The 27814-nt window shown below is 40.1% G+C and overlaps 1 protein-coding gene across 2 annotated transcripts in view; it reads left to right on the forward strand.

The window, feature by feature from the left end:
• The first annotated feature begins 4346 nt into the window (after nt 1-4346).
• LOC116330706 (serine/threonine kinase 11 interacting protein) overlaps nt 4347-27814 on the forward strand; it is a 37588-nt gene continuing 14120 nt past the window's right edge. The window contains exons 1-22 of one of the 2 annotated variants that reach the window (XM_031753118.2): nt 4347-4498; nt 4797-4864; nt 7340-7542; nt 7632-7706; nt 7815-7910; nt 7996-8103; nt 8192-8263; nt 8359-8488; nt 8794-8897; nt 10852-10941; nt 11251-11292; nt 11532-11702; nt 11791-11872; nt 12095-12610; nt 12771-12988; nt 13088-13198; nt 14255-14495; nt 18565-18722; nt 18819-19071; nt 22720-22829; nt 23774-23871; nt 26645-26826. In XM_031753118.2, coding sequence (XP_031608978.1) covers nt 4798-4864; nt 7340-7542; nt 7632-7706; nt 7815-7910; nt 7996-8103; nt 8192-8263; nt 8359-8488; nt 8794-8897; nt 10852-10941; nt 11251-11292; nt 11532-11702; nt 11791-11872; nt 12095-12610; nt 12771-12988; nt 13088-13198; nt 14255-14495; nt 18565-18722; nt 18819-19071; nt 22720-22829; nt 23774-23871; nt 26645-26826 — 3127 coding nt within the window. In that variant the 5' untranslated portion in view covers nt 4347-4498; nt 4797. The remainder of the gene's footprint in view (nt 4499-4796; nt 4865-7339; nt 7543-7631; nt 7707-7814; nt 7911-7995; nt 8104-8191; nt 8264-8358; nt 8489-8793; nt 8898-10851; nt 10942-11250; nt 11293-11531; nt 11703-11790; nt 11873-12094; nt 12611-12770; nt 12989-13087; nt 13199-14254; nt 14496-18564; nt 18723-18818; nt 19072-22719; nt 22830-23773; nt 23872-26644; nt 26827-27814) is intronic. The other variant, XM_031753119.2, reaches the window with a different exon arrangement.

A 27814-nucleotide genomic window follows, 5' to 3' on the forward strand; every position in this document is an offset into this window, starting at 1 on the left:
CTACTGTGTGTGTTACACAGCAGTGTTTCCTATTGATTGGCGAGGCCAAGCCTTGAGGTGTCGCGCTCGCCCGCTAAACAAGCGCCATATTAACCCCGTCCAGTGCACCAGACTAATAGGTGTTTATCCAAGGGCCCAGAAATAGAAACGGCATGTGTAACCTTACTCCGCAGATATAAAAGCAGATTATTTTGTTTTGTGGGTACCCACTGATTTCATACTATTTGGCCCCATTCAAGATCGGCATCCCTGGCTCACCTTGGGGGTATGGGGAGGGAGAAAGGGCACATTTGAAGCTGCTTTGTATCTCGGGGGTGTGAATTAGGGGGATGCCCGAAAGGCTGTTTGCACATAGAACCTCATATGTCATTTTACAAAAACCATGGATGGAAAAGCAGTGGAGGAGAAAGCCGGTAATGTGTCTGGGATGGTCACCAGCTAATAGGCCTAACACGCCACAGTATCTGCCCCTGTGTGCAAAGTGATCCCCACCAAGGTCAGTTACTTGAATTCTTCCCCATGGAATTATTAAGCAAACACAAACTCCAGATAAATTCTACATTTATAGAGAAAAATATGGGATCACTGATGTGCTATGTGCCTCAGTCTGTATACAGAGGGAGTTCTTTATGTAAGAGGTCATCCCGGAAACGGATACAATCACCCCAGGGGGCATTTAATAAATAAATAATAGTTATACAGCAAAACATTATTATTTGAATACATGAGTAAGGAACAGGTAAATAATAGGTAAGACTGTTCTAGGCCAATAATAGGTAAGTAAATACTAGATAAGAAAGTACTAGGTAAGTAATACATAGGTAAATAATATGCCAGTAATAGCTAAGTAAGTAATAGGTAAGTACGCAATAGGCAAATGAGTTTAAAAAATGTTTTTAAAAAAGAATTTGCGAAAAATATAAAGAAATGAAATGATTAGACATGATAAACAGCTGGCTAGAATTATGGCCAAAACATTAGAAAAGTCTAACTAAAATCTCGCATAAGCCAAAAAGAAAAAAAAAATATTAATTGATGACTAGATTTAGTCAAATTATGAATAAACTGCTTAAAAATAATCTTAACAGAGTTGCAGATAAAAATAGTGCATGGATTACTGAAAGAGTAAGCCAGATATAGCTGAACAGTTCAAACTGTTAGCAGAATTTGTGTTTGAGAAAACAGTAATCTGGAAGTAGTTCAGATCACGTTAAAAAATGAATTAACATGAACACATTTAAACACACAAGGTGTTGCTCATGACGCGGCTCTCGGTCAGGTCATTGCCGATATATTAGATGAAAAATGTATATGCTTTAACACCACTTAAAGCACATAAATACCTAATTAAAAGTAAAAAGTCCTCATTTGAATAAGCCAACAGAGTTCCATCTATCTTGAAAAGAATCTCTCATTGTTGATGATTATTCAAACTCCTATCTAGCCAGTGGAGGCATGAATCACTATCTTACCAATTAATATGATGTATTTCGCTAATTTTACACTGCTAGGCCTCACCGCAAGCCTGTCACTTCACAGTCATCTCTAATTTCAAAATCCATTGTCAGTTAAAACAAATAAAAATAAAACCGAGTTTAGTAAGGTTATTTGGACTCTCCTGGCATCTTATCAGTGAAAACAAGTCCATTTTTTACACTTTGACAATGAATGAGTGCACTGTTTAATGTCTGGCTTTGATTACTGACTTAAATAAGGTTTCCCTTTACTTGGATTACTGATTGGATAAGTAAAAGCAATGAGCAGGGAGTTAGGAAAATAATATATCATCCTATTAGTGGGGTTAGTGGGAGTTACCAAGGTCACACGAACAGCAGATACACAGCTGGATTATGACTTCATATTGTAATAAACTGTCAAAACTAGTATACATGCATGCATGGGTAACCTCTTTCTCCCTGATGAAGGTGATCCACTTCATACATTACGTAAAGGTTCAAAGGTTTGCTGATGATCACCTCTAGTAGCACTGACTAAACTGCATGTGAAATGTATTGTACTTCATTTCTGCTGTATGAAATTTAGTAGGGTTACCACCTGGAGGTTTGAAAACATGTTTGATAACATCAGTGTCACTGAATCACGGCCATGAGGCTTTCATTTATTCTCTGCGGTACAGGTTTTTTTAATTTGGCTGAAGTAACATTATTAGCATTTGTGCAAATCTCACTTTGGATCCTGTTTTTTTCAGGTGAAAAGAAAAATTTAAAATTAAATAAATAAAACTTTGGGACTAAGGGGTTAACTGAATATGCACTCAGGTCTCTTAAGCGGGTGAAACGTGCAGCATCTTACTGAATGGAAATGTTTACCAAATTACAGAGCATAAATCCTTACATGGAAATGTTCGCTTCACAAGTCCCAAATGGAAAAATGCTTGTGTGTGTGTGTGCGTGTTTGTGTGTGTGTGTGTGTGTGTGTGTGTGTGTGTGAGTGAGAGAGACTATGTTTGTTTGCTGCCTAGCAACAAGTGATGCATGTGCAAATTAGGAAAGTTCCTGCTTTATTTGCTCATGCAAATCATTGTAAAGTATCTGTTATGAAGCCAAAAGTGTTACCCAATAAAACAAAAGGGCTGCTGAAAACTGCTTTCCTGGTTTAGATCAGTTTAGTGTACAGAGGTTAAAGCTTGTCACCTGGTTACATGCAGATGTAATCACTGTACATGGACATGATTGTCTTGTAAACCTTCACAGTATTCTTGATTATATTCAGATTTATATTCTTCTTTCTATTATTGTTGACCTACCTGCTAAATTCAAGCTTGTGTTGGTTCACCACAAATTCAATTCAACTTAATCTGGTCTGTTTTGATATGAGTAGATGTTGTGCATCTGTGCAGCGCAAGCTCAAATGATGCCTCTTGGACACCCATCGAATTCTGTTTTTTATTGGTTGCCATGGCTGGAATCTGATTGGACCAACACCTGCCAGCAGCTGTAAAACCGCAGCTACCACAGGGTCTGTGTCTTATTATATGGGCTTTTAAAGGGAAGAAGCCAGAAAAGGTCTTTTGTGCATGACCTTTGAACGGTCCATGTAAGATTTGCAACACTTCTGCCTGACTTCATAGAATTAACTTTATGTATTTTTTAAAATTTTATTTGCTTTTGGTTTTCAAGCACAAAGTTAAACCACATATAGTATATACAGCTACTTATGCACAGATGCTCATTTTCTATGGTTTTGACATCTGAATCCTCGCTGTGTGTAGTTTTGTATTTATTTGTATTTAATACAGAGCATTATATGGAATCTAGCCTCTTTGCTGCAAGTGCGGCACCCAGTGGCCACAGACGTTTAAATTTCAAATATATATCATGTCCAGAAATGTTTTAGCACATGACAGGATTTTTAAATTTTTATTGATGAAAAAGTAGAAAATCTCTTTTTTTTAAAGTTCTTCTGCATTTATACATGTCTGTTTCTATTTTTCTGCCTTTTAAGTAGAACATAAAGAACTGCTTATTCATTTTATAGAGTGTTCTGTCTTAATCTTTCTTTCATAATTTTTTGGCCATAGTTTACATCTTATATGTGTATAAAAATATGTATTTTTGAATTATTGTAAGATCATAACAGAGCTATTATACTTTTGTATTTTCTTAAATCAGTTTTATTTTTGTTTTTGTTTTCTTGTTTTTTAAATTCAGATTCAGTCAGTTTCCTGATCGGGTTTGCTCATTTTAGTTTAGTTTTTATTGTTTAAAATGTTAGTTTTTATTAATTTCAGTTAATACTATATAGAGGACATATGCTGAAGTCAAGATTCAGGAAAATCTGCATAGGTATTAAAATAAAAAAGCACCACTTTTTGAAGCCAGTGTACTCTAAGTCAGGTCAGTATCAGGTCATCAAAGCATCATCAGGCAAGCTGTAATAATAAACTTTACCAAACTGACAAAGAGGAAAACTAATGATATTTCCTTTCTCTAAATAGATTTTTAAAGTTTTTGTTAATTTTCAAATTTTACAAAATCATTTCAATTATTTTTTCTTCTTTTTTAAAGGCCACTTTTTAATTTTTATTTCAGTTAACAACAATTTTTTGCACGTCTAGTTTTAGTTTATGTTAGTTTAATTTTAGTATAATAACCTTGAACTGAACGTTTGACTGTATGCGGTGACATTTATACTTATCTTTAATGTGTGCCTTTATTTAAACTGTGAGGATTTTTACTATTATTATGAATACTAGTAATATTAAGAAGAAAAAGAAAAAAGAAGAAGAACGATTTAAAAAAAAGAAGAAACTTTATTATTACAGTCATACTTTTTGGTATAACGAGGCTACCGTACACGCTTTCAGTTCCGTCATGTGACGGAGGTAAAAAATGTCAACATCACTCTGCGCTGTATTGCCACAATTACAAATGAGCGCCGTAACGTGGCGTTTCTTTGTGCGCAAAAATTAATATGCTCTATAAGTATAAGTAACACCTTGATGTTAGCAACCCGGCTGTGGGCTGTCATTGCACAGGTATGTCGTTTTACTTACTTATCAAGATACTTCAGCCGAGCTAACTGCTAGCAATAGTATAGTTTTGAATGCTAATGTCAGTTAGCGTGTCTCTAAAGCTTTGAACGCTAACTACAATAACACGGAAAAAGTGTTTATTAGCCCGAGGCTGTGGTATGATTGTCTGTAGTCGTCTTTTGTTTTTTTCAAATGCGCTGAAACACCAGCACGAAATGTACTGAACGCGTGCAAGAGAAGCTTTTCTGTTTTTAATTTCCGTGGGTTGTGTCCTCAGGACTCTTTGCTTGAATTCTTACAGGATGGCTGCACCTCAGACGGGCCACTCTCCTCTCGTACATAGCTTGGCCACACTTCTCCGAAATAACGGTATGTGCCAGTGTGACACAGTTCCCTTTACGTACAACATCCGTCCAAAAACAGCAGCATGACACAGGATCATGAGGCGGTTTACTCACGTTGACAGGTTCAGGGCCATCCAGGTTCGCTCTGTGAGGAAACTTAATAGTGTAACAGCCTTCATCCCCCCCGAAAAAAAAATCTGATTGCGCTTTAAGCTATCTCAACAGACGATGTATGAGATAATAACTGAGCCAGCCTAATCCCCTATTCATTAATAATGTAGGCGGTTTTACAGTCTGTTTACAGATAATGTTTTCCTTTTAATTTGTCTGAGGAGTTATTTGAAAGGGGGTGTTATATTATTGAGAGAAATCAACCATCCATCTGTTGTCTTCCAGTTATCTGATGCTGGGTCACATTCACAGCAGCAATACTTTCAAGTCCCTCCTGGGGGATCCAGAGGCGTTCCCAGTTCCTCTGGGTCTACCCTGGGGTGTCCTCAAAGTTGGGCGTGCCTCAAAAACCTCTAAAGCGAGGCATCTAAAAACAAACAAACAAACAAACAGAAAAAACTGCCTTTTAACCAGATGCCTAGAGCAACTCAGCTGGCAAGAGCAGCAGCTCTACTCTGAGAGTCCTCTAGATCAGGGATGTCAAACTCCTTTTACAACACAGTCCACATATAGATCGTTTTGACCTCAAGTGGGACGGACCAGTGAAGCTCCCCTTTTTCTTAATTTAAAGTTGAACTACAGATTTAACCATGCACGATAAAGAAATGCTGTTGTTTTAAATGAAATAAATCTGTCAATAAGCGCTGTGTGCTTAAATTGTAAGAAATAAATGTGTAAAGTTTCAGAACAAGACTTGGCTGCTCATCGCTGAGACTGTCCTGTAATTATAAAACAAAGTTTTCATTAATTCATAGAAAATAGAAAATCATTTTCTATGATTTTCAGTAAAAATGGCATCAAGGTAATTGTTACTGTGGGCCTGTTGTAAAAAGAAGTTTCTGGAGCAGATAGTGTTAAATAACTTTTTCTGTCATTTAAATGTTTATCTGTTACTTAATTTCTGAATGTCCATGTGGGAGGTATTTATCAGTAGAACAAAAACCTGTAAACTTATGAAAAAATTGATAAAAAGTCCAAAATTTATGCGCTCCTTCAAATTTTTCTAAACTGTCCAGTGGACCACATTGGAGCCTCTGCTGTGCTGATTCTGTGTCCCGGGCCTTAAGTCATTACCCCACCTCAAAGGCACAGTCCAGGTAAAGGGTGTATTCGTTACCTTACTCTTTTGGTTGTTACCCAGAAGTCATGACCATAGGTGAAAGTTGTGAACGTGGATGGATCAGTAAATCGAAACTGTCTTCACCACAACGGCCTGGTTCAACAGTCAGGTTTCTGCTGACGCCGCACTAAACTGTCCGTCGAGCTTCCCAACACTCGTGAATGAGATCCCATGATATTTGAACTCACTCGCCTTGAGGCTGCCTCTCTTTCCCAACCCAAAGAGAGCATTGCACCGTTTTCCCAGCAGTGAATCGCTTCCTCAGACTCAGAGTCGCTGGCTCCCATCTCAGCGGTTTCACGCTCTGCTGCAAACCGCTCCAGTGCATGCTGATGGTCATGCACCGATGAAGCCAGCAGAACCACATCATCGCCAAACAGCAGGGATGCTATTCTGAGGTTCCTGTCCACAGAAATCTCCAATATGAACTAAATACATGAATGAGAGTGGTGTTAATAGTTCATTGATAATGATTCATTTTCAGAAATGCAAATTATTTAGCTGACATCAGACCACTAACAACAGTTTAATAGTTTTTTATGATTTTTTTATGTGTGTAACACACACTCAGCCATTTGCCAAGTTCGTGATCACTAAAGCTTTTTTTCCACTAGCACCTACTCTGCTCAGTTTCTGCATTTTTCAGTTACAAGTACCATCTCAATGTTGGTGGGGTCGTTACAGCAAGGCTGCCCGAACATCCCAAGACCCCAGTAGTATGCGCCACAAACACAACACAGCAAGAGAAAATTCTGGTGGGCAGCGTGTGTAAACACTTCCCTTGTTACCAGGTTTAAAAAATTTTAAGTTTTTATTCTTGGGAAGGAGTCGCTCTCATGTCTCCTTCAATGTAGTCACTGCCTGGCCGATTAGCAGCATGCCGTCCATGACATCACATTTTTGGCTCACTTAGAACCGGGGCCGAAGTGGTACTAAAAAGTATGTGGTACCAGCTACTACCACCTAATGGAAAACCTTAAAAACTGAGTTGCGCTGAGTAGGAGTTGGTGGAAAAGAGGCATAGCTAACTAAATTACTGAGCTCAGCTGACATCCAACAACAGTAATATTCAGGTGGATGCGTCCAAATCTGTGACTCAAACAGCACTGCATTGGAGCTGCTCATTCATTCTGTAGCTGACTAACTTGTCACTAGTCAATCAAATCTGGCTGATTACTTTAAGCATGAAAACTCGCTTTCACCCTCCAGGTGATGTGGTGCTGGATGGCAGCAGCACGCTGACCCTACCGGCCGCCACCTTGCAGCAGCTCACAAGGCTGTTTGAGCAGTACTTGCTATCCCGGAGCCAGCAACACGGGTTCCTCGCGCTGCCCTCCCACCCAGCTGACACGGCTTCCCTGCTACAGCTGCAGTTCCTGTTTGACATCCTGCAGAAGACCGTCTCCCTCAAGGTTGGATTTAACCCAGAACTTGGTTCTTTCACATTGAGTCCCAAAAGTGGTCCCTGCCAACTCATTTCTGACTCGCTGTGTGTTTGCAGCTCATCAACCCACCGGGTGTGAGGCTCGAGTCTGTGTTAAAAATTTTCCCTTTCAAGTCTCTGAAGTGTTTGGAGGTAATGTATGAATACTTCCTACTTTCACTTCTTGTTGTTTAAGGTGCTTTTTTTAAGTCCACGGTTCTTTTACATTATAACTCGGCTTTGCTTGTTCTTCCTCACCAGCTGAAGAGAATCCCCCCTCACTGTCTCGAGGGACTCAGAGGAGTTTACTCCCAGTTGGAGGTTTTTACCTGCTCAAAGAGCCTCAGTTCCTTGGAGGTACTCTCAGCCGGTAGCACGAGCAGGTTTCTGGGAATGTGAGAGGACCAAAAAGCTCAGTGATTTATATGATGTGCATTTTTAGGAGCTGCTCTCTCTGTGTGGAGGTGATCTGAGCTCAGCGCTACCATGGCTTGAACTTCACACCCTGAACTTCAGCTACAACTCCATAGTTTGCCTTGACCAGTCGCTGGTGAGACAAGCAAATACACAAATGTGTCATTACTGATTCATAAGCACTTGTTATTTCTATTCAACTTCAACTTCTTCAAATCTTACAGAGTTTACTGAATGTCCTGAAATCTTTGGATCTAAGCCATAACAAGATTCAGGAGTGTGCTGAATTCCTAAAGGTTGGATTGCTATTGGTTACATAGAATCTAAGCTTTATTTATTTATTCTGCAATTAACAGTAATCTTGTTTTACTGTATTTTCGCTTTTACTCAGGCTCTGACTGAGCTGGAACACTTGAACCTGGGCTACAACTGCCTGCAGAGGGCGCCAACACTCGGTCTGAGTGCTAGGGCCAAGCTGGTCACACTCATCCTCAGGAACAACGAACTGGAAACCATCAACGGTAAGAACGACTGTTATCTGTCGCAGGCTTCCCGTACTCTTCTTAAAGCCCAATTAACCTTCTCAGCAAAGAGACCAAATAGTGATGAAGCTGGTAGATGAGGAAGCAGCATGAAGATATACAAGCCACTTTTTTGTAGGATCGTTTACTTCATCACACAGAGATATTTTTAATAAGGGAAAAGAACATGAGAATTTAATTACATAACTTAATGTTTAGTCATTTTTTTCTTTTCAAACCAGTGCTCTTGAACTTGTGCACGAGTTTGAATTCACTTGCATCATTGGCATCTCTCATTAAAACAGGCGTGGAACAGTTGTCTTCTCTCCAGCATTTAGACCTGGCCTACAACATCCTCCTGGAGCATTCCCAGCTGGCTCCTCTCTCCCTGCTGCACTGCCTCAACACAGTAAGGATGCACACATGCACACATTTATCCTCAGATGGTCAAATTTACATGACACTCTGTTACTGCTGCCAGTGAGGTCAAGCGATTAGGGCTGATTGTTTTTAAATCTGCTTGTTAGCAGGTTTCTTTTCTGAAACCTGGATTTCTGGATGGATTTGCATGAAAACGTTACAAAAGTGGGGCTGGGCTAAACTGTTGGAATTGATCACTATTGATCAAGTATTTGTTTTTTTTAAAGTCTTTAACGTTGCAATACAGAAGAAGCATTTTACCTCATATTTCTAGAAAATACTAATGAGGTTGACTTTGAGGTCCCCCAGCTGCCTGAGCCTATAGCGGCATAACTAAACAATGGTTTAAAGGTGCAATAGCCATTTATTGAGAAAAATAAAGTTGTACTCATAAATCTACACGGATTAGTGTGTAATTACGCCTTCCAACAAACTGATGTGTTCTTATAAACTTAGACTTAACCCATTAAAACTGCGCAGGCGCCGGCACTGGTTTGTGCCACAAACATCTTGAATACGATGGACGTCACTGTTCCGCCTAATCATATTTTATCAATGTGGTAAGAGACTGGCCACATACATAACTTCCCAAAGAAGGAGAGAACTCGTAGCCATTCCCGTGCTGTTCAGGCAAATTTGAATTTGTGTATGCACCTTTAGACTGAAGATATGAAGGTTCATACTTGTGTTTTATCATATAAGAAGGGGTCCCCTCCACTGATAAACTGAAAACCGGAAGGAAGGAGGCAACACCACCAGTATCTTAATAGAATATCATCCTCTTCTTCCTCACCTCAAGCCCCATCTGCAAAACTGAAGTCAGGGCCCTAACACATGAAAACCTGCTTATTTATTCCAGATATTGTCCCAGTTACTTAATGGCAACAGATTAGACGCACAATCCCCCCATTTCTGTACAGCTGACGAAAGCTGGATGAACAATGACAGCTGGTTATAAGCTAATGTTATGCCAGCTAATGTTAGGCTTTATCGCTGTGACAAACCGTTTGATTACATTCTCACATTGTATGACAGTTTATTCACTAAGGGTCAGAGTCCAGCAGTGTCGCATCCTAATCAGCGAAAGTTTCACTAACAGCAGCTAACAAAGGCTAACCGAAGCTAACAGCAGCAAAAAACACTGACAGAAATGTTCAGGATATCTTGAACAACTCACCTCAGTATCGCTCTCATCAAATAGAAGTAAACTTCATTGACTCATCGACTTGTATCAGGACTCCTTTCACAAAGGTTTACAGCCTCTTCCAAAGTAAATAGACATGGACACATATTGACAGCTGAGGTAAACAGTGGACTGACAGTCTTTACTCACCAAAGATAAAGAATGGGCAGAGTTGTTTGTCCTGCACAATTTGATATCCCTGTGTTGGTGTTGATCCTACATCATCATCATAACAATGGTGGTCCAGGATTAACATTGCAGCTGACCAGTGGCATCTGAGCATTTAGCTAACATTAGCCAGGAAGTTAGCTAATGCTAATAAAAGAGTTGAAATGCTTACCATTTGAACCAGAAGAGAGTTTTATTTGAACAAAGGCATTTTTCCCCACATTGCAAAGCTATGACAACAAAACAGTGTGATTACTTGGTTGCAATGTTGATCCTGGACCAGCATTATTAAGATGATATAGGAACAACACCAACACGGGGATGTCAGATACACAGTTTGTGGCATAGCGGCCACCGTAGATAGAATTATGCACTTGAATTGGGAGAGGTAAGAAAACTGAATTCAGTTAACTTCAATCTGCAGTCTACTGATATCTGTGGTGAAGTTTTACACCAAAAACTTTAAAGTCATCTAATCTAGCCCTAATCACAAGCTTTATCACAAGATTTTCTGCTTCCTGGTTTCAAACTGGGAGGTTTTTTTTTTTTTTCCGTTAGGGGAGTACCTAACAATGCAAACTCTTTTTTTCAGTTGAATCTGGAGGGAAACCCACTGTACTTCCAGAAGACCCACCGCACCTCCACGGTCAGACACCTCTCGCCAAAAGCTGCCAACACCAGAGTGAGTGATAAGAACTGTAACTGAGTGTATTGTGCATATATATACTTTTAAAGTTTACCTTACATTTCCAAAGAAGGAAATGTGATGTGAAAGGATTGTTTTTAAGTTCTAGTAGCTTCTGGCTCATCTGTTCTCATCTGTTCTCCAAGAAATGTCTCAGTTTATCACAAAGTGCAGCTTTGCTATTCACACAAAGGTTTGAGCTGCAGTGTGTTTGTGTGCGAGTGGCTGCACTGCACAAGCTTCCCAGATTTGCCTTTCTTGTTTTCACCCAAAATTTCAGGCATTCCCTTTTTTCTTTCTTTATAGCTCAAACTTGATGGCACCCCACTGTCCTCATCTGAAGTATCAGTGAGTCTCACTCTTAACATCACTTCATCATCTCTCAGTTTAAAAGCTTGATACTAAAGCAGATTCTCTTCAGAGTGACTCAAAAATTCATGCGGTGTAAATTGTTGCTATATGCTACATTTATTTACTTTATAGCAAGATGTAATCTACATTTATTTGCACTGTATTTGGGAAAGAAAAAGTGGAATTAATACTTAAAATCATTTGTGGTAGTAAAGTAGGAGTACTCTTCTCTGCAGGTTCTGCCAAAACCAGGGCAGCTGATGGTCCAGGTGCAGACTTTGCCTTCAGGTTACTCCATGCCTGCAGAACGCAGTAACCAGGAAGCATCTAGTGGGCCGGGGGAGCTGAGTGACAGCCTGTCTGTCGGAGAAGCGGTTGTCTCAAACCTTCGCAGAAGGAAAAATAGGGTAGGAGTGATGCTCTTTTGGGTGTTGATATGCTTTTGTTAGTGCTTTTCTCTGATGTTTACTGAAAAATTGTCAATTTTTGTTTCAGAGTAAGGTGAAAGTGCGGAGGGCCAGCATATCCGAGCCCAGTGATACTGATTATGAGTCCAGACCCTTGTCCTCCAAACAGGGTCTGTTGTTAAAAAATGTTTGCCATCTTAAGTTTCAACATAAAGGCAAAAATTATGATTCACCTTGTACTGTAATAATGGAGTATGCTCTTGTTAAATATTGCTAAAGTATCAAATAACAACCTTAGCATATGCTCAACAAAGAAAAGTCATGCAAAGTCCAAGACTAAAAGTATAGAGGTGGATACGAGCATGCTGTTTTTTTTTTTTTTCCTCTTCTAGGCATTGTCCTTCAGCACCAGCAGGAGATTGAACGCATGTCCAGCTTCAGGGAACAACTCGGAGAAGACTGGCTAAGATATGAACACCATCTAGATGGAGCTTCACCCTTAACGCTCACCACCACTGTTAACCAGCAAACCTTCTGCTCTCAAACCCTCTCCAACGGCCTCACCACCACCACCACCATCACCACTACCACTATCACTGCATCTATCCCACAGCAGCAGCCGTCGCCACCGTCTTCCCATAAAGTCCCGGAAGTCCTCCCACCACCTATTCTTTCCTCCGAACCCAGAAATGAGGCCTCTGACGTGGATGCAGACCTCGAAATGGAGTCCACCTTGGAAGGTGGTCAGACCCCTCAGCTGACAGAGTCCACCTTGGATAACAGCATGGTAGATGGGCTGGTGATGAGCCAGGGAGTAGTGAGTTCACCTCAGCCAAGTCCAGAGAGCCACAGGTCTGCTAGAGCAGCGAGTGGGGAGACCAATCATGAAGAAGAAGAGGATTTAGGAGGTAGGGAGGTTGAAAATTGAGAAACATCTTAAACAGTGTCTACCTCAATATGTGCTCGAATTGACATAATGCAGTTAATCTGAATGATAATCAGCATAAAAGTTCTCCAGTTGTGATTTGCTTTCTCTTACTACTACTTTTTTTTTTTTTTTTCTCGTAGTGGACCTTTGTCACCCTCTGCTTGTTGGTGTCTTATCTCACAAAGAGGAGGGGCTTGGTGAAGGTCAGGGGCAGAGGAAGGGAAGAAGGGAGGTGTTCTTGTGCATCAAAAAGGGCTTAGTGCTTGAGATGGACATGCAATGTGGCCAGGAGAGATGTCGTCTGGAGCTGGATAGCCTGGCTAAGGTGGAAACAACTGAGGCTGCATGGACCCGAGGGGTATGAAAGGACATTCTTCATATCTCTAAAATCTTTACCTCTATCAAGGAAAATATAATATTTTTATCAGCTTGATAAATGACTTTGACTATCTTTCAGGATGTAGAAAAGCAGTTTCCAGCTGTAGAACTTTACTTTGACTATATCAGCAAGGACAAACGGAGGAGACGCTACGTCCTGTTAGATGATGACCCTCAGCAAGCACTGCAGGTTAGCTGAAGAACTCTCACACATTTAAATTCATGCAAACAAACTTCTGTTGCCAGGAGTGGTTGTTTGTGCTGTCAGATGGAGCACAAAATTTTCCCACACATCAATGTGGATGACGTGCAAGGTGCGTACAATGAAGGAATGTATGTAAATAAGAACACCCACCCACTGACTTCTTGGACACTCTGCACTTGTCTGGGCATGCTCACAGGCTGTCCTCTGCTCAGTCCATGTTACTTTTGTGTATCTCATGACAGTCAACAGCAGTACAATCTAAAACCTGTGTCAGATGAAATGTTAAAAGCAGAAAGCTGTTCAGTTAATATGTAATGTATGTTTAAATACACACATATCTGAATTAAGTGTAAAACCAAACGAGCACCTTGAGGTTCTACTTAAGGAAAGAACTAAGAATGGCTGCTAGATTCAGAAGTTTGTCAAATGTAGTCGTTTGTGGAAATCCATTCTAATATTTTCTTGAGTTCTCCTATCCTGTTAAGACATTTTATATAAATACTTCAGTTTTTAGTTTGCAGCCTGTCAGAGAGAAAAGAAAAGAGAATGCTTGTATATCTCATGGGCTGCAGGTAGAAATGTATTATTACCACCTTTCTCTCCTCCAGAATTATTTCTTATTATTTATTTTGCTGAACAGGCTCTGACTGACATATTGTCTAATAATAAGGTGCAGCCTGTTGTGGAGCACCACACAAGCTTAAGAGGTAGCCCTCCACAACAGTCCCAGTTTCTCATGTGGCCTCGTGGGAAAATTGCCTGCCCATTTTTTTTTTTTTTGCCACGTTTGATATGGGAATCCACTATTGTAACAGGATATCTGTGACATAAAATAACACAAAGCATTATAGGTACCCTTTAATTTTTTGTGTAGTTACAGGAAAAAGTTAATATTGTCTGGAATGTGTGGAGAATGCTTGTATATCTCTGAACTGCTGTAAAAAATGTATTATTACCACCTTTGTCTCCTGCAGAACTGTTTAGTGAGCAGAAATGTCTTGGTTTTCCTGTTTGTTAACAAACAGTTTTTTTGCTGACCAGGCTCTGACTGACATACTGTCTAATGTGGTGGAGGAAAACCAACGCCGGGTTTCTGAGCTCTGTCACAGCTGCATTCGCCTGCAGTGCCTTCGCTGCAGGTCAGAATTCACTCTTCAGGGAGAGGCCGATGAAGAGGAAGCCGGTGGACGAACAACGAGGAGGAGAGGAGCTATGATGCTATCAGAAGGTGTGCAGGAACAGGATGGGGAGGAGCTGATAGAGGCACAGTGGGCCAGCAAAGGTAAGAGTGAGTTCCTGCAGCGTTCATTGTCAAGAGTTGATAAACAGACACAGGAAGAGGCACTCAGTGAGTGAGTGTTATATGTATATAACACTCAAGGCAGATAAAAGCAATATTATTCTTTCTGTAAGTATTTTTGCATGTTTTCTCTTTAAATTGGCATCCACAAAGTTAAAATGTGCAGAGGAAAAAATATACAAACAGCAAGAAGAGTTTAAGAAAAACCTTTTGATCTGTTTGCACTAGCCAGATGTTTGGAGCTGTTTTGAAATGGGGAAAAATGCACTTAAGGCACAAATCTTTTTGTTAAAAAATACAACCAAAAAAAAAAAAATAGAAAACTGCCAAAGCAAAGTGATATCTGGCTTTAGTTTATAGCTGAATCTGTCATCGTCACATGTGAGAGGAGCCCACACACACACACACAGACATGCACACTACAACACTGATTCTGATTCATCCATGAAACTGAGTCATCCCTGATGAATCATGGTCACTCTCACGAACTAAACTATCCTTAAATAGCCAAGTACTAGATGTTTCTAGATGAGGAGATTTTATTTATAAAGCACCTTTTGTATACAAAGAGAGATTAAATTTCTTGCACAGAGAAATAAATCGTTCCAAAAAAAGCACAGACAGGTCTATAAAGAGGTAAAACAATCTTGTGCTCATTTCCAGCTCCATATTTTTTTCTTGGACTCTCCTAGAGTAGCTTTGCATGATTAACAAAATAACCCTTAGTTCTCTTTGAGCCCTAAGCTTTCTTTTTTAGCCAGTGCTTTTCAAACTGTGGGGCAAGCAATAGTGGTGGGATACATAGCTACAGCACGTCGTCGGTGGAAGACCAGGGTCAAAATACACAATAAATTGAATGATAAAAATTAAATATAAACGGTGAAGAGTTTGCTGCTGCTATCTTGCTGACCTCAGGTTATTAAAGTTAAGCTGGGCCGGTTCTTTATTATTAATGAAAATGGGTGGTGAGTAAATTATAGGTTTACTTATTTTCACAGGCAAACAGGCACAAAGCACTGTGCACAGAAAGAGGCCATTTTAGTCATAATAGCCAATAAAAAGATACAATAAAGGTGCACTAAAATGAGCAGTTTAAACATAAATAAATGATAATATTTCAGTAATCCGGTGGTGGGTGTGAAGCTTTATTTTTTGGACTCTGATCTACGGCGTGAACAAAATGTTTCAGAATCACTGCTTTAAGCCACCTTTCATATAAATTGCTATACCCTGCAAACAGAAGGTCTATGAGTCAGGAGGAAACCAAGCCAAAAGTGTTCACCATTTTTATCTTGATAAACGGATAAAAATGGTGAATAATGCAGTAAAATAATGAATAATGCAATGACAGTAAGAGACAGATTTTCTTAATGATTAATATCTGAGGGTCTGCAGGTTTTGTGCTACCATAAAAACCAAAGCAGAAATGACACAAGGTCAAACATTGCAAGTACCAAATTCATTGATTTGAGAGTACTTGCCAACTATCAGTTTCCCACTGGTTGAGCTACATAATTTCACAAGACAAAATGTTAGTTTTAGACAGCCTCTCTCGAAGCGTCAAACACGTTATCTTGTGGATTCCATAGCCAAGAGTTCCCACTTCTGTAATCAGCAGGATGCAGATAATAGTCATCATTCCAGCAGCCTCCTACCCACAATCCAACCAAACCTGACATTAAGACCTGCACGGGCATGTACAGGCTGTGTTCGACAAATGTTTGGAGAGTCTTTTGGAACCATACACCTTTTGTTAGTGTGCTTAGTCTGTGGTTCTGCTGACATTTTGGACAACAAAAGATTTTTTCACGTTGCACGTGTCTGAACGTAGACAGTTGTTTGCCTGTGGGTTACAGATTACACTCCTTGTAGATAAAATATAATTTCCTTTGACCTGAAACATATCCATGCATGTTTTCTGTCACTCTCTTCTGTTGTTTTCAGATTTTTTTTAAACATCCTGTCATTCTTGAGTACAAAACCTAAGTTCATACAGGTTTATTATACAACCCTTGTCTTTTTGTATCTTGACATTAAAAATATGTAACAACATATCTTGATTAAAAAACCATACATCTTGATTTCTATACAGTTGTTACAGTAACTTTGTTAAACTGAACCTACTTCTATCTCTTGGATATTACAAGAGAAGCTTTGCATGAGTCACAGGTTAGAAAAGTCGTATCTTATACCGAGTCTTCGTGTAACTACTCCATTCATCTACTGAATAAAGAAAGGGTTTTTAGCTCCTTTCTCTTCAAGGCCACCCTTCCATTACGCCTACTCTTTTTCTTAAATTTGCTGCCCCTCGCAAACAGAAGGTTTGAACAGTAGGTTGCCGGGGCTTCTTTAGCCTGTTTTGGAGGGCCTCACCAATAAGCTTATAAAGAGGTATGGCCTGTTGTGGAGGGCCTCACCAGTAATCTTTAAAAGAAGTGCAGCCTATTGTGGAGGGGTACACCAAGAAATGTATGAATAGGTGCGGCCTGTTGTGGAGGCCCACACCATTAATCTTATAAAGATGTGCAACCATCTGTAACAGTTCCAGTTTGTCATGATCCAGATATACTGACCTCATTATTTGAATATTTTTTTAGCAACGTTTAATATGATTCAGTAATAAGGACTAGATGTTACAGTCCCTGATAATGCATTGCTTTAAATGGAGAAAATCTTGAGGGATGGCTGTTATGAGGAAAGGCAGCCCAGACACTTTACCAGTTTGGGACACATCGTCAGTAGTGGACCTTGGATTCATCGGGTGTTTCGGCCATTATCACTAGACACCCTTATCCAAGGAGGCCCTGCCAGGGTTGATCAGGCCCTGGAGTGTGTCACTGGTTTATGTTAACTTGTTATTTCCCTTCTTCTTTCTTCTGTTTAGTTTCCTACAGTTTATTTTTCAATTCACTGCAACTGAGAAATACTTACCTCTTTAGCATTTATGGAGTCTAACTTCTTCAAAGGGATAGAAAAGGTGATAGAGAGAAGTAAGACAAAAGGGACAAAATAGGAGAGAGCAGAGAGGAGAGCCGGAAGGGGGGCGCCCGATCTGGCTTCCCACACCTCCCTGCTGGATCGGGCTGTACGCTCTACCTCCCCACTGCCTCCCAGAAAAGGGAAGAAGAGCAGAGGGGAGAAGAGCGGAATATTTCTTTTCTCTTGCGGTTAGCTGACTGCCTTAGCTGCCCAAGTGATGTCAGCCCTTTTTAGCCATAGCCAGTGACTGGTCCTCTCAGCAGTGTTAGCTAGTTCTCTTATAGCCTGCCGTTGCGCCTGTCCTCTGATCCCAATCTCTCTAAGCAGCTTTGCTGTTGTGCTGGCAACAAAGCCCCTGCACCCCACTTCCACCGGGCGCACCTTGATCTTCCAGCCTCTGTCCTCTGCCTCAGCTGCCAAGTTGGCGTACCGCAGCGTCTTACGCTCAAATGCTTCTTCAATTGCTTCCTCCCATGGTACCGTCAGCTCAATGATGTACGCAAGTTTTTGGGAGTTAGACCAAAGGACAAGGTCTGGTCGCAAAGTTGTTGTTACGATCTCTGTGGGAAAAATTAGCCTCTGTTCCAAGTCCGCTTGCATCTGCCAATCTCTGGCAACCTTCAGTGGGCCCAGGTCTGGGGTTGAGGGGCTTGTCCTCAGCTTGTCTCCTTCCGGACAAATCCTGATGAAAACTGACGCTCCTCTTGGTTCATGAAAGGTTGAGCGTTGATGGATTTTCTTTTGCACTCAACTTTCTCGGCTAGACACCTGAGGACCTGGTTGTGTCTCCATGTGTATCTGCCCTGAGTAAGGCTAGTCCTACAACCAACCAAGATGTGCTTGAGTGTTGCTGGGACTGTACACAGAGGGCAGGATGGGTCCTTTCCAAACCACAGCTGCAGATTTATTGGGGAAGGTAGCACATCGTATGTCGCTCGGATGATGGAACTTAGTCTATTAGACTCCATGCCATGAGATTGCATCATTGTAATACTGTTTTTATGACATAAAATAAGGAAAAATTCTACAGGTTCCCTTTAATTTACTATATACTTTTTGTGTGTATTTACAGGAAAAAGTCAGATTTGTCCAGAATGTGGTAGTGATCATGTTGTCCAAGTGGCTGTTCAAGCATCTCCCTATAGCAGTACACCCATCCAGCGTTCATTCAGGGCCGACAGTGACGATGACCATCAAGACATGACTGAGAGCATGCAAAGTGCTAATAAGGTATTTCCCATATGTTAAATTATTCACTGTCTTTTGTTCTGTCTCCTGCGGTAATTGAATTTCAGAATTGTTAATGTTTTCTTTGTTCTACATCAGGATGATTACACAGATGCTAGTAACAGCAGCAGTCCCATCCCAGAAGCTGTTAATGCATCAGAAGAGTCCATGTTTGTCACTGCCCAAGGAAGCTCTTTCTTCATTGGAGATAGTCCAAGTCAGACCAGTCGCCTTTCCTGCAACTCAGTGTGCCAAAGTAGAGAGGACCTAGCAGGCAGCTACCACTACACCGCTACTGGTGCTACACCACCTCAAGTGCAAGCACAGCCTGCAGAAAGGTCCACCCCTAATGGTGAGTCTGCCCTTTAAAGACAATGCAAGTAATGAGGGTCCAGGTTCATACATTAAATCCGTGTCTGTCTTTTGAGCTGTTCAGCCAGTAGATTTCAACCCAGGATCCTCTTACTGTGACAGAAAGATAATACTAACCTGAAATTTAACTACATACACAAAATGGAAATACACTAAGGTCTTAAAATAGGAATTTTAACAAAACATTTAGAACATATAAATTCAATACAACAATAATATACATTCAGACTACTAATGAAAGTTACATGTAAGTAGTAGGGTTTCACTTGAGTGAGTTTTCTCTTGAGTAGGGTTCAGCAGATTGCAACAACACTCATTTTTTTGACCATATGGATTTGAAATTAGAAACCAGTTCATGTGTTTTTCTCTTCAGATCAAACTGTCTTAGCCTCCCTTCCTCCTCCTCCTCACTTTCAAACATCATATAAACACATAAACACAAAAATAACTAAAGCATGAAATTACATGTTCAGGCTTTTGTTTTCTCTTTGTTTTTTGTTTTCTTTGGCTCATGGCACAATATTTGGATACATGTTACACTGTGACATTTGTATATGTTCACATGTTATTGTTTATTACAGTACCCTAACTACTGGTTTCGGTGTGTACTGTACTTCACAATGGCTATTTGAACTGTGTGGTCTGTAATGGGATGATTAAAGGGAATCATTTATTACACCCACATACAGGTAAAAAAAAAAAAAAAAGACAGATGGAGTGATAGAATCACTTGTAGGACCACACATGTGGCACACTAATTAAAGTGGCCTTGTGGATTTTGCTGTGTGGGGAAGGTAAGAGGAGCTGAGAATTAGATATAATCAGATATAACAACGAGACGTTCTCTGTAGCCTGACATTCACAGTCATCTAGACCTCCAAAGCGAAGCTGATTGGATAAATTATCTGTCAAAAGGGTATCCTGGAAGATTAAATAAGCAATTGGTGTTGTTGTTGTTGTTTTTATGATTAGTTTATTGGGTGCATAGATAGAACTGTAGTCATAAGTATGTATATATAATGAATGCACTTGTGTTGTTTTTTCTAATGTTTTTTTTTTTAAGATATTCATGGACTTTAAGATGTATTCTTTATTCCTTTATTGTATCACAAACTCATGTGATTTAGGATTTTTATAAATGTCTTTTGTCGGGGGGGTGGCTTTATAGACAGTCTCTGTTTGTGGATGAACAACTTAATTAACTTTGTACTTTAATATTTTAATGTTTGCTATCAGCTGGCCATGGACTAGGACCAGGTGGTGGTTTATTGAGAGTCACACCCAAATGTGGAAAGGCTGAGGGCGGCCACAGGCTAAAAGGCTTCTCCGTTTCCTCTTACTGTTGTATGAAGTTCATAATATATGTAAATGTGAATGCCGAAGTTCTTATTAACCTCCTAGGACCTGGCGTCCACATATGTGGACATCACATTTTGGATTATTTAGACCAAAATACTCAATTTTGCTCTACAAGGGCCTGATATCCACTTACGAGGACATTATACTGCTACTGTTCTATCAAGATTTTAAACGTATATCTTCATATGTGGCTCTCATTTTTCTTAAAAACAAAAATAAGGCAAAAATAAAATCTGGTAATTCTTTGTTTTTACATTCATCGGGCCCCAATATGTCCAAATATCAATGAGAAATTAAAAAAGCATGTAGTGGAAGAGTTCGGGTCTTGGGAGGTTAATACTTTGGATTTTAGTGGTTTAGCACCCATTAGACTGTTTAATCATTTTGAATTGAGCATGCTGTTGTTTCTTTTGTCTTGCTGTTAGCTTGTTACCTTTACTTTTTGGAGCAACTCTGCAGTGACAAAAGGCAGGAAGACAGAATAACTGTTGTACCCTCGACTGAACTGTTCCCTTATTCTCTTTTTTCTTTTCGTTTTTCTTTTGTTGTGGCAGTGGGCACAATGCACAGCAGATGTTACACTGTGGCTTTTGTATACACTGCTACGAAAAAGTATCTGTCCCCTTCCTTATTTAGCAATTTTTCGGATATTTGTCATGTTTTCGATCATTAAACAAGTTTTAATTCTTGACAAAGATTACCAAGTAAAGAAAAAAACCCTTAAACTTAGAATTTGTTTGATCTGAAACATGTAAGTATGACATCCAAAAAACTAAGAAATCAGAAAGGGGGCAAATGCTTTTTCACAGCACTGTATCTTCACATGTCGTAGGCTTAGAGCATTTTATAGTCACTGTTCCAACACTCTGTTGTCGTAAAAGAGAAATGAAGAGCCTAGTAATAAAAGCATCACTTCACCTCAAATGTCAGCTTTTCTTATCAGTGCACAGGCAGAGTGCACATCTTTGGATGGATAAGCGAGCGCTTGTCATAAAGAGTCGCGGTTGAACTCTTTCGAGTCATGCTTTAAAGCTTCGGCTGTTAGCCGGTAGTATAGTTTTAAAAACAATACAGCTAACCATGCACCTTTTAACCGCACTCAAGTGAAAATCCTGACATGCATACCTGACATACACATACATAAAGTTTTTTTACATCTAAAATAACTTTGTTGGCAGCACTGTTTATTGAAGGACAAGCCAAACAGCAGTAAAATATAAGTGGAGTTTTATTGCTTCAAACTCAAATTCTGCACTTCGCGTGGTCATTGTAAAACACATCAGCTGTGGCATGTGGTTTAAACTGTTTACGTCGGCTTTACTGCCTTTCCTAAAGACAGATTTAAGTCTTAATTGAAAGTGAGCGCAGACTGAGAAATATTTATGAATATTGTGTGGCACAGAAATCTTCTGAGCTGCTCTGTATCTCTGTGACAGCATCTGACTGCGCCCCCCACATCTGGCTGCCATTTTTAGATGAACCACATGGTAAATGTGCAACAAGACAGATTGGAGTCATTGCTGGAAGTGATGGGAGAGGAATGAAAGCCTCAGAGAGGGAAGGCTGAGTCGTAATGATAGCTTTCTGTATCTTGTTTCCCCTTTTTTCCTCTTTTTTTTTTTCCCATTGTAAGATTGCAGTTGCAGAGCCATGTAATCTGTCCTTCTGAAATGGCAGTCTCGTTCTGGAGACAACTCATCCCAAAACACTGACGCACATTGAATATGGGGTTTGTTTGGGGGTTTTTTTTAGCGACACAGCGCATCCATTGTTCCAGAGCACCACTTCAACCGGTCTCTAAAGACTCGTCAACCTGTGCGTGTGCTTGTGTGTGCATGCACCTCTCCCCATTTAAAAGCAGTTATCTGAAAGTTCAAAGGCTGTTTTAATCAGATCTCTGTTTGCACTCTTCTCAAATCAAAGGCCTCGGCTTTGGTCTGTGCAGGTCCGTGCCCTGTCGTTTTTGATCAGCTACAACCATCCATCACAGTTCTAATAACTTCTGTTGCTGTTCTTTGGTGGATTTATTGCTCTTAAATGCCTGTCTGCATGAGGGCTGTTGGCCAGCACTGCAGTCTGCTACAGTAAACTCCGAATATGGTTTCATAAAAACCAAGAAATACTGTATGCGAGGCTTCCCACTGTTTCCAGGAAGCTACGCTGTAACGATATTAATGTAGAATCATCTGAAAGCATAAATACAGAGCTGATTTTAGCTACTTTGTAACTTAGTATGACTTAGTTTTTTTTTCTCATATATATTTTTTAGATGATTTGGATCTTCTGTCTGAGGATTACGAGGTGGTGGACCATCGGCTCAAGCTTTTCCTGGATGTAGAAGTCTTTGAGGAAGACGAAGAACTTCATTCTTTCCTTAAGGTTTGTGAGCCTCACACAGAGGGGAAATTTTAAAAAACAAAAGAAGAAAATAATGTATTATTGTAGGGTTTCATAATTCACAGTAAGGAGAAGATTGAGAAAATATGTTTTCAGGGTCTTTAAATCTTTACTGGCATTAGTGTAAAGGCAGGAAACACTATTATTTCCAGACTCTGTGTTAAAGCACAAGTTTGCCAGCGATGGCAGCCTATGACTGATCACTCAGTTTTGGCAGTGCAGCATTTTTATATGTCGGTGTTATTGTTTCTTTTGTGACTGCGGTTTTAAAGGGGAAAAAAATTTAAAAAAACTTTAGATTATCTCCCCAGTGGGGTGAAAAAAATTCCAGCTTAATAGCTGGTGACAACTTTAAGACCTATTACCCTTCATATGCGGTTTCATCTCAGTCAGCCAAGATGAACTCTGACAGTAAATCTCCCAGGATCCCATTGAAGCCCCACTCTTCTTCTTCTTTTTCTTCCTCCTCTTCTTTGGCTCCTTTGTGTAGCTTGTGCACTGCTGTCGTCACTAAATGTTGTTTGAGACTTCTTCGAATCACCAGGCTGTTGCTTGTCTCTGTGAGACACTTGTACAAAGAGCAAAGAGCCAAACAGGACCAAGCAACTGGAAACAGGAAGTCACACACCATTCATCTTGGTTATGTTTATTTACCCAGTGACAGGGGCTGCTCCATTTTTCACTTGTTCTCTTACTTCTTGCGTTATATTGGAGGAAATGATGCAAGAAAACTTGCAGAGCTTGGTGTCATCTGATAATGTGGTTGTTTAATAGTTTATTGTTGACTTTATGGTGCTCATTACAATGTTGTAAAAGAGTTTATCAGCACAGGAGAGCCTCTCTGTTCTTCTGCTAAGACGGTCAGTGTTTTCCAGCTTTTTGTCATTTACCCCCTTCTGTTTGCTTATTTTTCTCTGGACTTTCAGATGTCAGCTGTCAAATTTGGAGAACCTGGGGAGGTTCCCTCGCTGCTGGTTGTCTCAAATCAACATATTTATTTTCTGGAAATGACATCAGATTTGCAGTAAGTAGAGCAATTTTGTTCACACAAAGCTGATTAAGCCAGTCTTTCCCAAGTAAATCTCTGTGTTTCCCAGCATAATGGAGTTTTGTAGCATCCTTTACCCACATGTGTTTCACTTCAGCCAGTAGTAATTAGTTTGGTAGCGGTGAAGAGGGGACGAACTGTAGTGACAGAATTGGGGACTAGAGTTTCTAAAGCTCCAAATAAATCATAAAGTTTTTCTTCAAACAAAAAAACAACACTACAGAGATCTACAGAGAAGGCAAACATGAAGGACCGTCAGTGTCGTCTTGGAACCCATCAACTACACTGCTTCTGATGCAAAAAGCATCTTAAAAAGCTAACAAAACATTAAATCATCATCATATGATTGGCAATCATTCCAAGATTGTATGTCAGTAACTGTAGTCTTACCTTTCCTTCTGCAACCGAAGCTTGCTCCAGCATGATTGGTCAGTAGAAGTCAGATCATAAGAGGGGATTTTGGTCCTTTTTGCCCACAGAGAACTCTCTCAGTCTTATGCAGATATATAAATTGTAAATGCAGCACTGTCAAAAGGTTTCTGCTCCTTTCCTCATTTTTTTTTTTTTTTTTTTTTTGTATTTTGCATATTTGTCACACTTATATATTTCAGATCATCAAACTAATTTTAATATAATACAAATATAACTTGAGTAAATACAAAATGCAGTTTTTTAATGATGATTTCATTTAAGGGAAAAAGCTATTTAGACCTGGGGGGGAATCAAGTGTTTGCAATAACTGGCACGTCACTGTGGAGGAATTTTGGCCCTCTCTTCTTTGCACAATTGTTTCAATTCAGCCACATTGGACGTTTTTCCAGCATGGAAAGCATCTTAAGTTCAGGATTTGAATCCAGACTTTAGGCCACCCTAAAATCCTCATTTTGGATTTTTTTTTTTTTTTTTTTTTTGAGTCATTCAAAGGTGCTTCAGGGCATGAACTGATAGTCATCCTCTTTCAGGATTTTCCTTACTTGAGCAAAGCAGCCCCAGATGGTCACACTACCACCACCATGTCTGACTGTTGCTATGATGTCCATTTTACGAAATGCTGTTAGTTTTATGTCAGATGTAACAGGACTCAGGCCTTCCAAAAAGTTCAGCTTTTGTCTCTTGAGTCCACAGGATATTTTTCAAAAGTCTTGGGAATCATCAAGATGTTTTTGGTAAATGTGAGACGTTGTCTTTGTGATCTTTTTGGTCAGCAGTGGTTTTCTCCTTGAACTCTCCCATGGATGCCATTTTTGCCCAGTGTCTGTCTTATTGTTGAATCATGAACTCTGACCTTAACTGACACAAGTGAGGCCTGCAGTTCTTTAGATGTTGCTCTGGTTCTTTGGTGACCTCCTGGATGAGTCGTTGATGTTCTGTTGAGGTAATTTTGGTAGGTTGGTGACTCCTGGTACGGTTCACGCCTGTTCCAATTTTTTTCCATTTGTGTATAATGGTTCTCACTCACTGGAGTCTCAAAGCCTTGGAAATGGCTTTGTAAAAACTGAAAGATGTCAGTAACTTTGTTTCTCAGCTGTTTCTTTAGATTGTGGCATCACATGTTGGTTCTGAAATCGTTTCACCTACTTCACTTAACAGACAGGCTCTATTTAAGTGATTTCTTGATTCAACAGGTCTGTCAGTAATCAGACCTGAGATTGGGGAGTGAAACTGAACTCAGCTTTCTAAAAATGTGGTGAATCCCAGTTTATTCATGATTTTACAATACAAGGCAATTACTTTTAACACAGGGCCAGGTAGGTTTGGATAACTCTTTTCCTTTAATGAATGAAACTGTCAGTTACGAACTGCATTTTGTACTTACTTGGATTGTTGTTGTCTAATATTATAATTTGTTTGGTAAGCAGGAAAAAAAAGAAATCAGGACGGGAGAACTACATTTTCAAGACTGTACGATGCATATTTGTTTGCTTTCTTACATTTATTGTATCTTGTTTGAACTGTGATGGCAATGCTATGAGTTTTGCATTTTTATTTTAGTACTTTATGTAGACCTTAATGACAAAAACTATCTCGGCGCCTTTTCTGGCTTTGTGGTATCTCCAGTGCCTCGATGATTGATTTACATTGAATCAAGTGTGAAGACTTTCCCCAAGAGCAGGTGTATGCCGACCATAAAACCGAAACAGATAAAAAGATGATTAAATCAAAGCCACTTAAGGACAAGTTTAAGCAGCGTCCTCAAAGCTGACTTTTCCATGCAACCACACGGCAGATAACAATTATGTCTTGTGATGGTGGTGAAAAACTCAACACCCTCTGATTAGGATCTGGCTAATATTGCACAACCTGCCCAGCAGAATAACCTGTTTCTAGGTCACATCTTGAAAACACATTGACCTCAAAGTGTCTGCAGTCCCTGGGCTCTTTTCTGTTTTTCTCCCCTCTGTGAGAAATTTGTGGGCCATAATAGGTCGACTTCCCTCATACATCAGCTTTTCCTCTGATGCTCTTCCAAGGTGACGTCAAAAGTTGCTGTGTACTGCACGTTGCAGGTGCTGAATTCTCTTTTTCTTGGCACTGTCTCAGAAACCAGACTCTTAATATGGATTTGACTCGGTGTCCTAATCCCTGAAAAATGAGGCATTACATAAGTTACTGATGTGATTTGCACTAACAAAACTCTGACTTTCACAAATGTATTACAAGTGTCAGACATCACGTAAACTGTTTAATCGAGGTCAGCGAGGCAGGACATTTTCTTTACCTCCTGATGCCTCATGTTGTTTCCTCCCAGCAGAGGCCAGCTCACCAATTGGCTGCAGAAAAGGGACAGCTACCCAATCATGGAGCTGAGCTACCTGGAGGTGGGGCTGGGCTCTCAGAGCATCCACATGGAGTTTGAAGACGTGGGCGTGGCCTACACGCTACTCGTGAGGGACAGCGTGCGGTGCAAACGCTTCTTTGGCCGTTTAACAGGTAAAAAAGAAACCTCACAGAATAAAAGGAAACTGGATGGAAGTTTTTATTTTGTTAATATAGTCAGAAAGACAATGTGACTGGCCCGTTCTCGCTGTGTTTACTGGTTACACTGGGTTCAGGACTAACCTCAGGGCACAGTGAGGGAAGATGCAACACAGTTAACCTAATTTTAAAAGTTGGAGAGCTGTGTTATGTCCCTGAGGCAGATATTTGGAACAACATGTTCCCTGTCACAGACCCACTCACCTCCACAAAGTAATACTATACCATATGTGTGCTTTGTGACGCAAATTTCTACCCGTCCCCCTCAGTTTTGGGTTTCCACAGACTGAGCACATCACCACACCAACTTGTCTGACTAATAGGACCATAGGCTGAGAGGAAAACCTTTTATTATACAGGGACTCCTTCCTGGGCTTCGGAATGTCTGGAGGAATATGGAAAATCAATTTGACAATTACCAGCCCCTAAACATTTGGAGAAAACAGGAAAACATTTTGGCATGTGTGGAAAAGGATCAACGCTTAGTTTTAGCACGTGTAACGTTTTGATATTGAACCCATGCGAACAAAACTTGCAATTAAAACAGCACAGAGAGGGATAGTCCCTGATGTTTGTACAGATCAAGCCTGATGGATGTGGAAAAAAAAAAGCATGTGTTGTGTTTTTTATATGGACTTTTTAAGGATCTTGCTGAGTTTATTTACTTGTTTTGCTTTCTGTTCACGTAGAAGTTTTAACTGAAAAACAACCTGGCACGGGATACAGTTAGCATGACAAAGCTACCTCTTAATTCAGACCAAGCTAATGGCTCAGTCACAATTAAAATAGGACAGCATTCTCCTTACATCTACAAATTTTTTCACGTTCTGTGACCGATTACCACTTGTGGTGACTAAATGGTTACACAGAGCTGGAGGATATTCAACACTGACGACCACTTTTGTTGACTGCAATCACTCTCAAAGAGATTGTTCAAGTTCAA

The sequence above is a fragment of the Oreochromis aureus genome, linkage group 23, assembly GCF_013358895.1.
Source record: "Oreochromis aureus strain Israel breed Guangdong linkage group 23, ZZ_aureus, whole genome shotgun sequence".
NCBI classification, from domain to species: domain Eukaryota; kingdom Metazoa; phylum Chordata; class Actinopteri; order Cichliformes; family Cichlidae; genus Oreochromis; species Oreochromis aureus.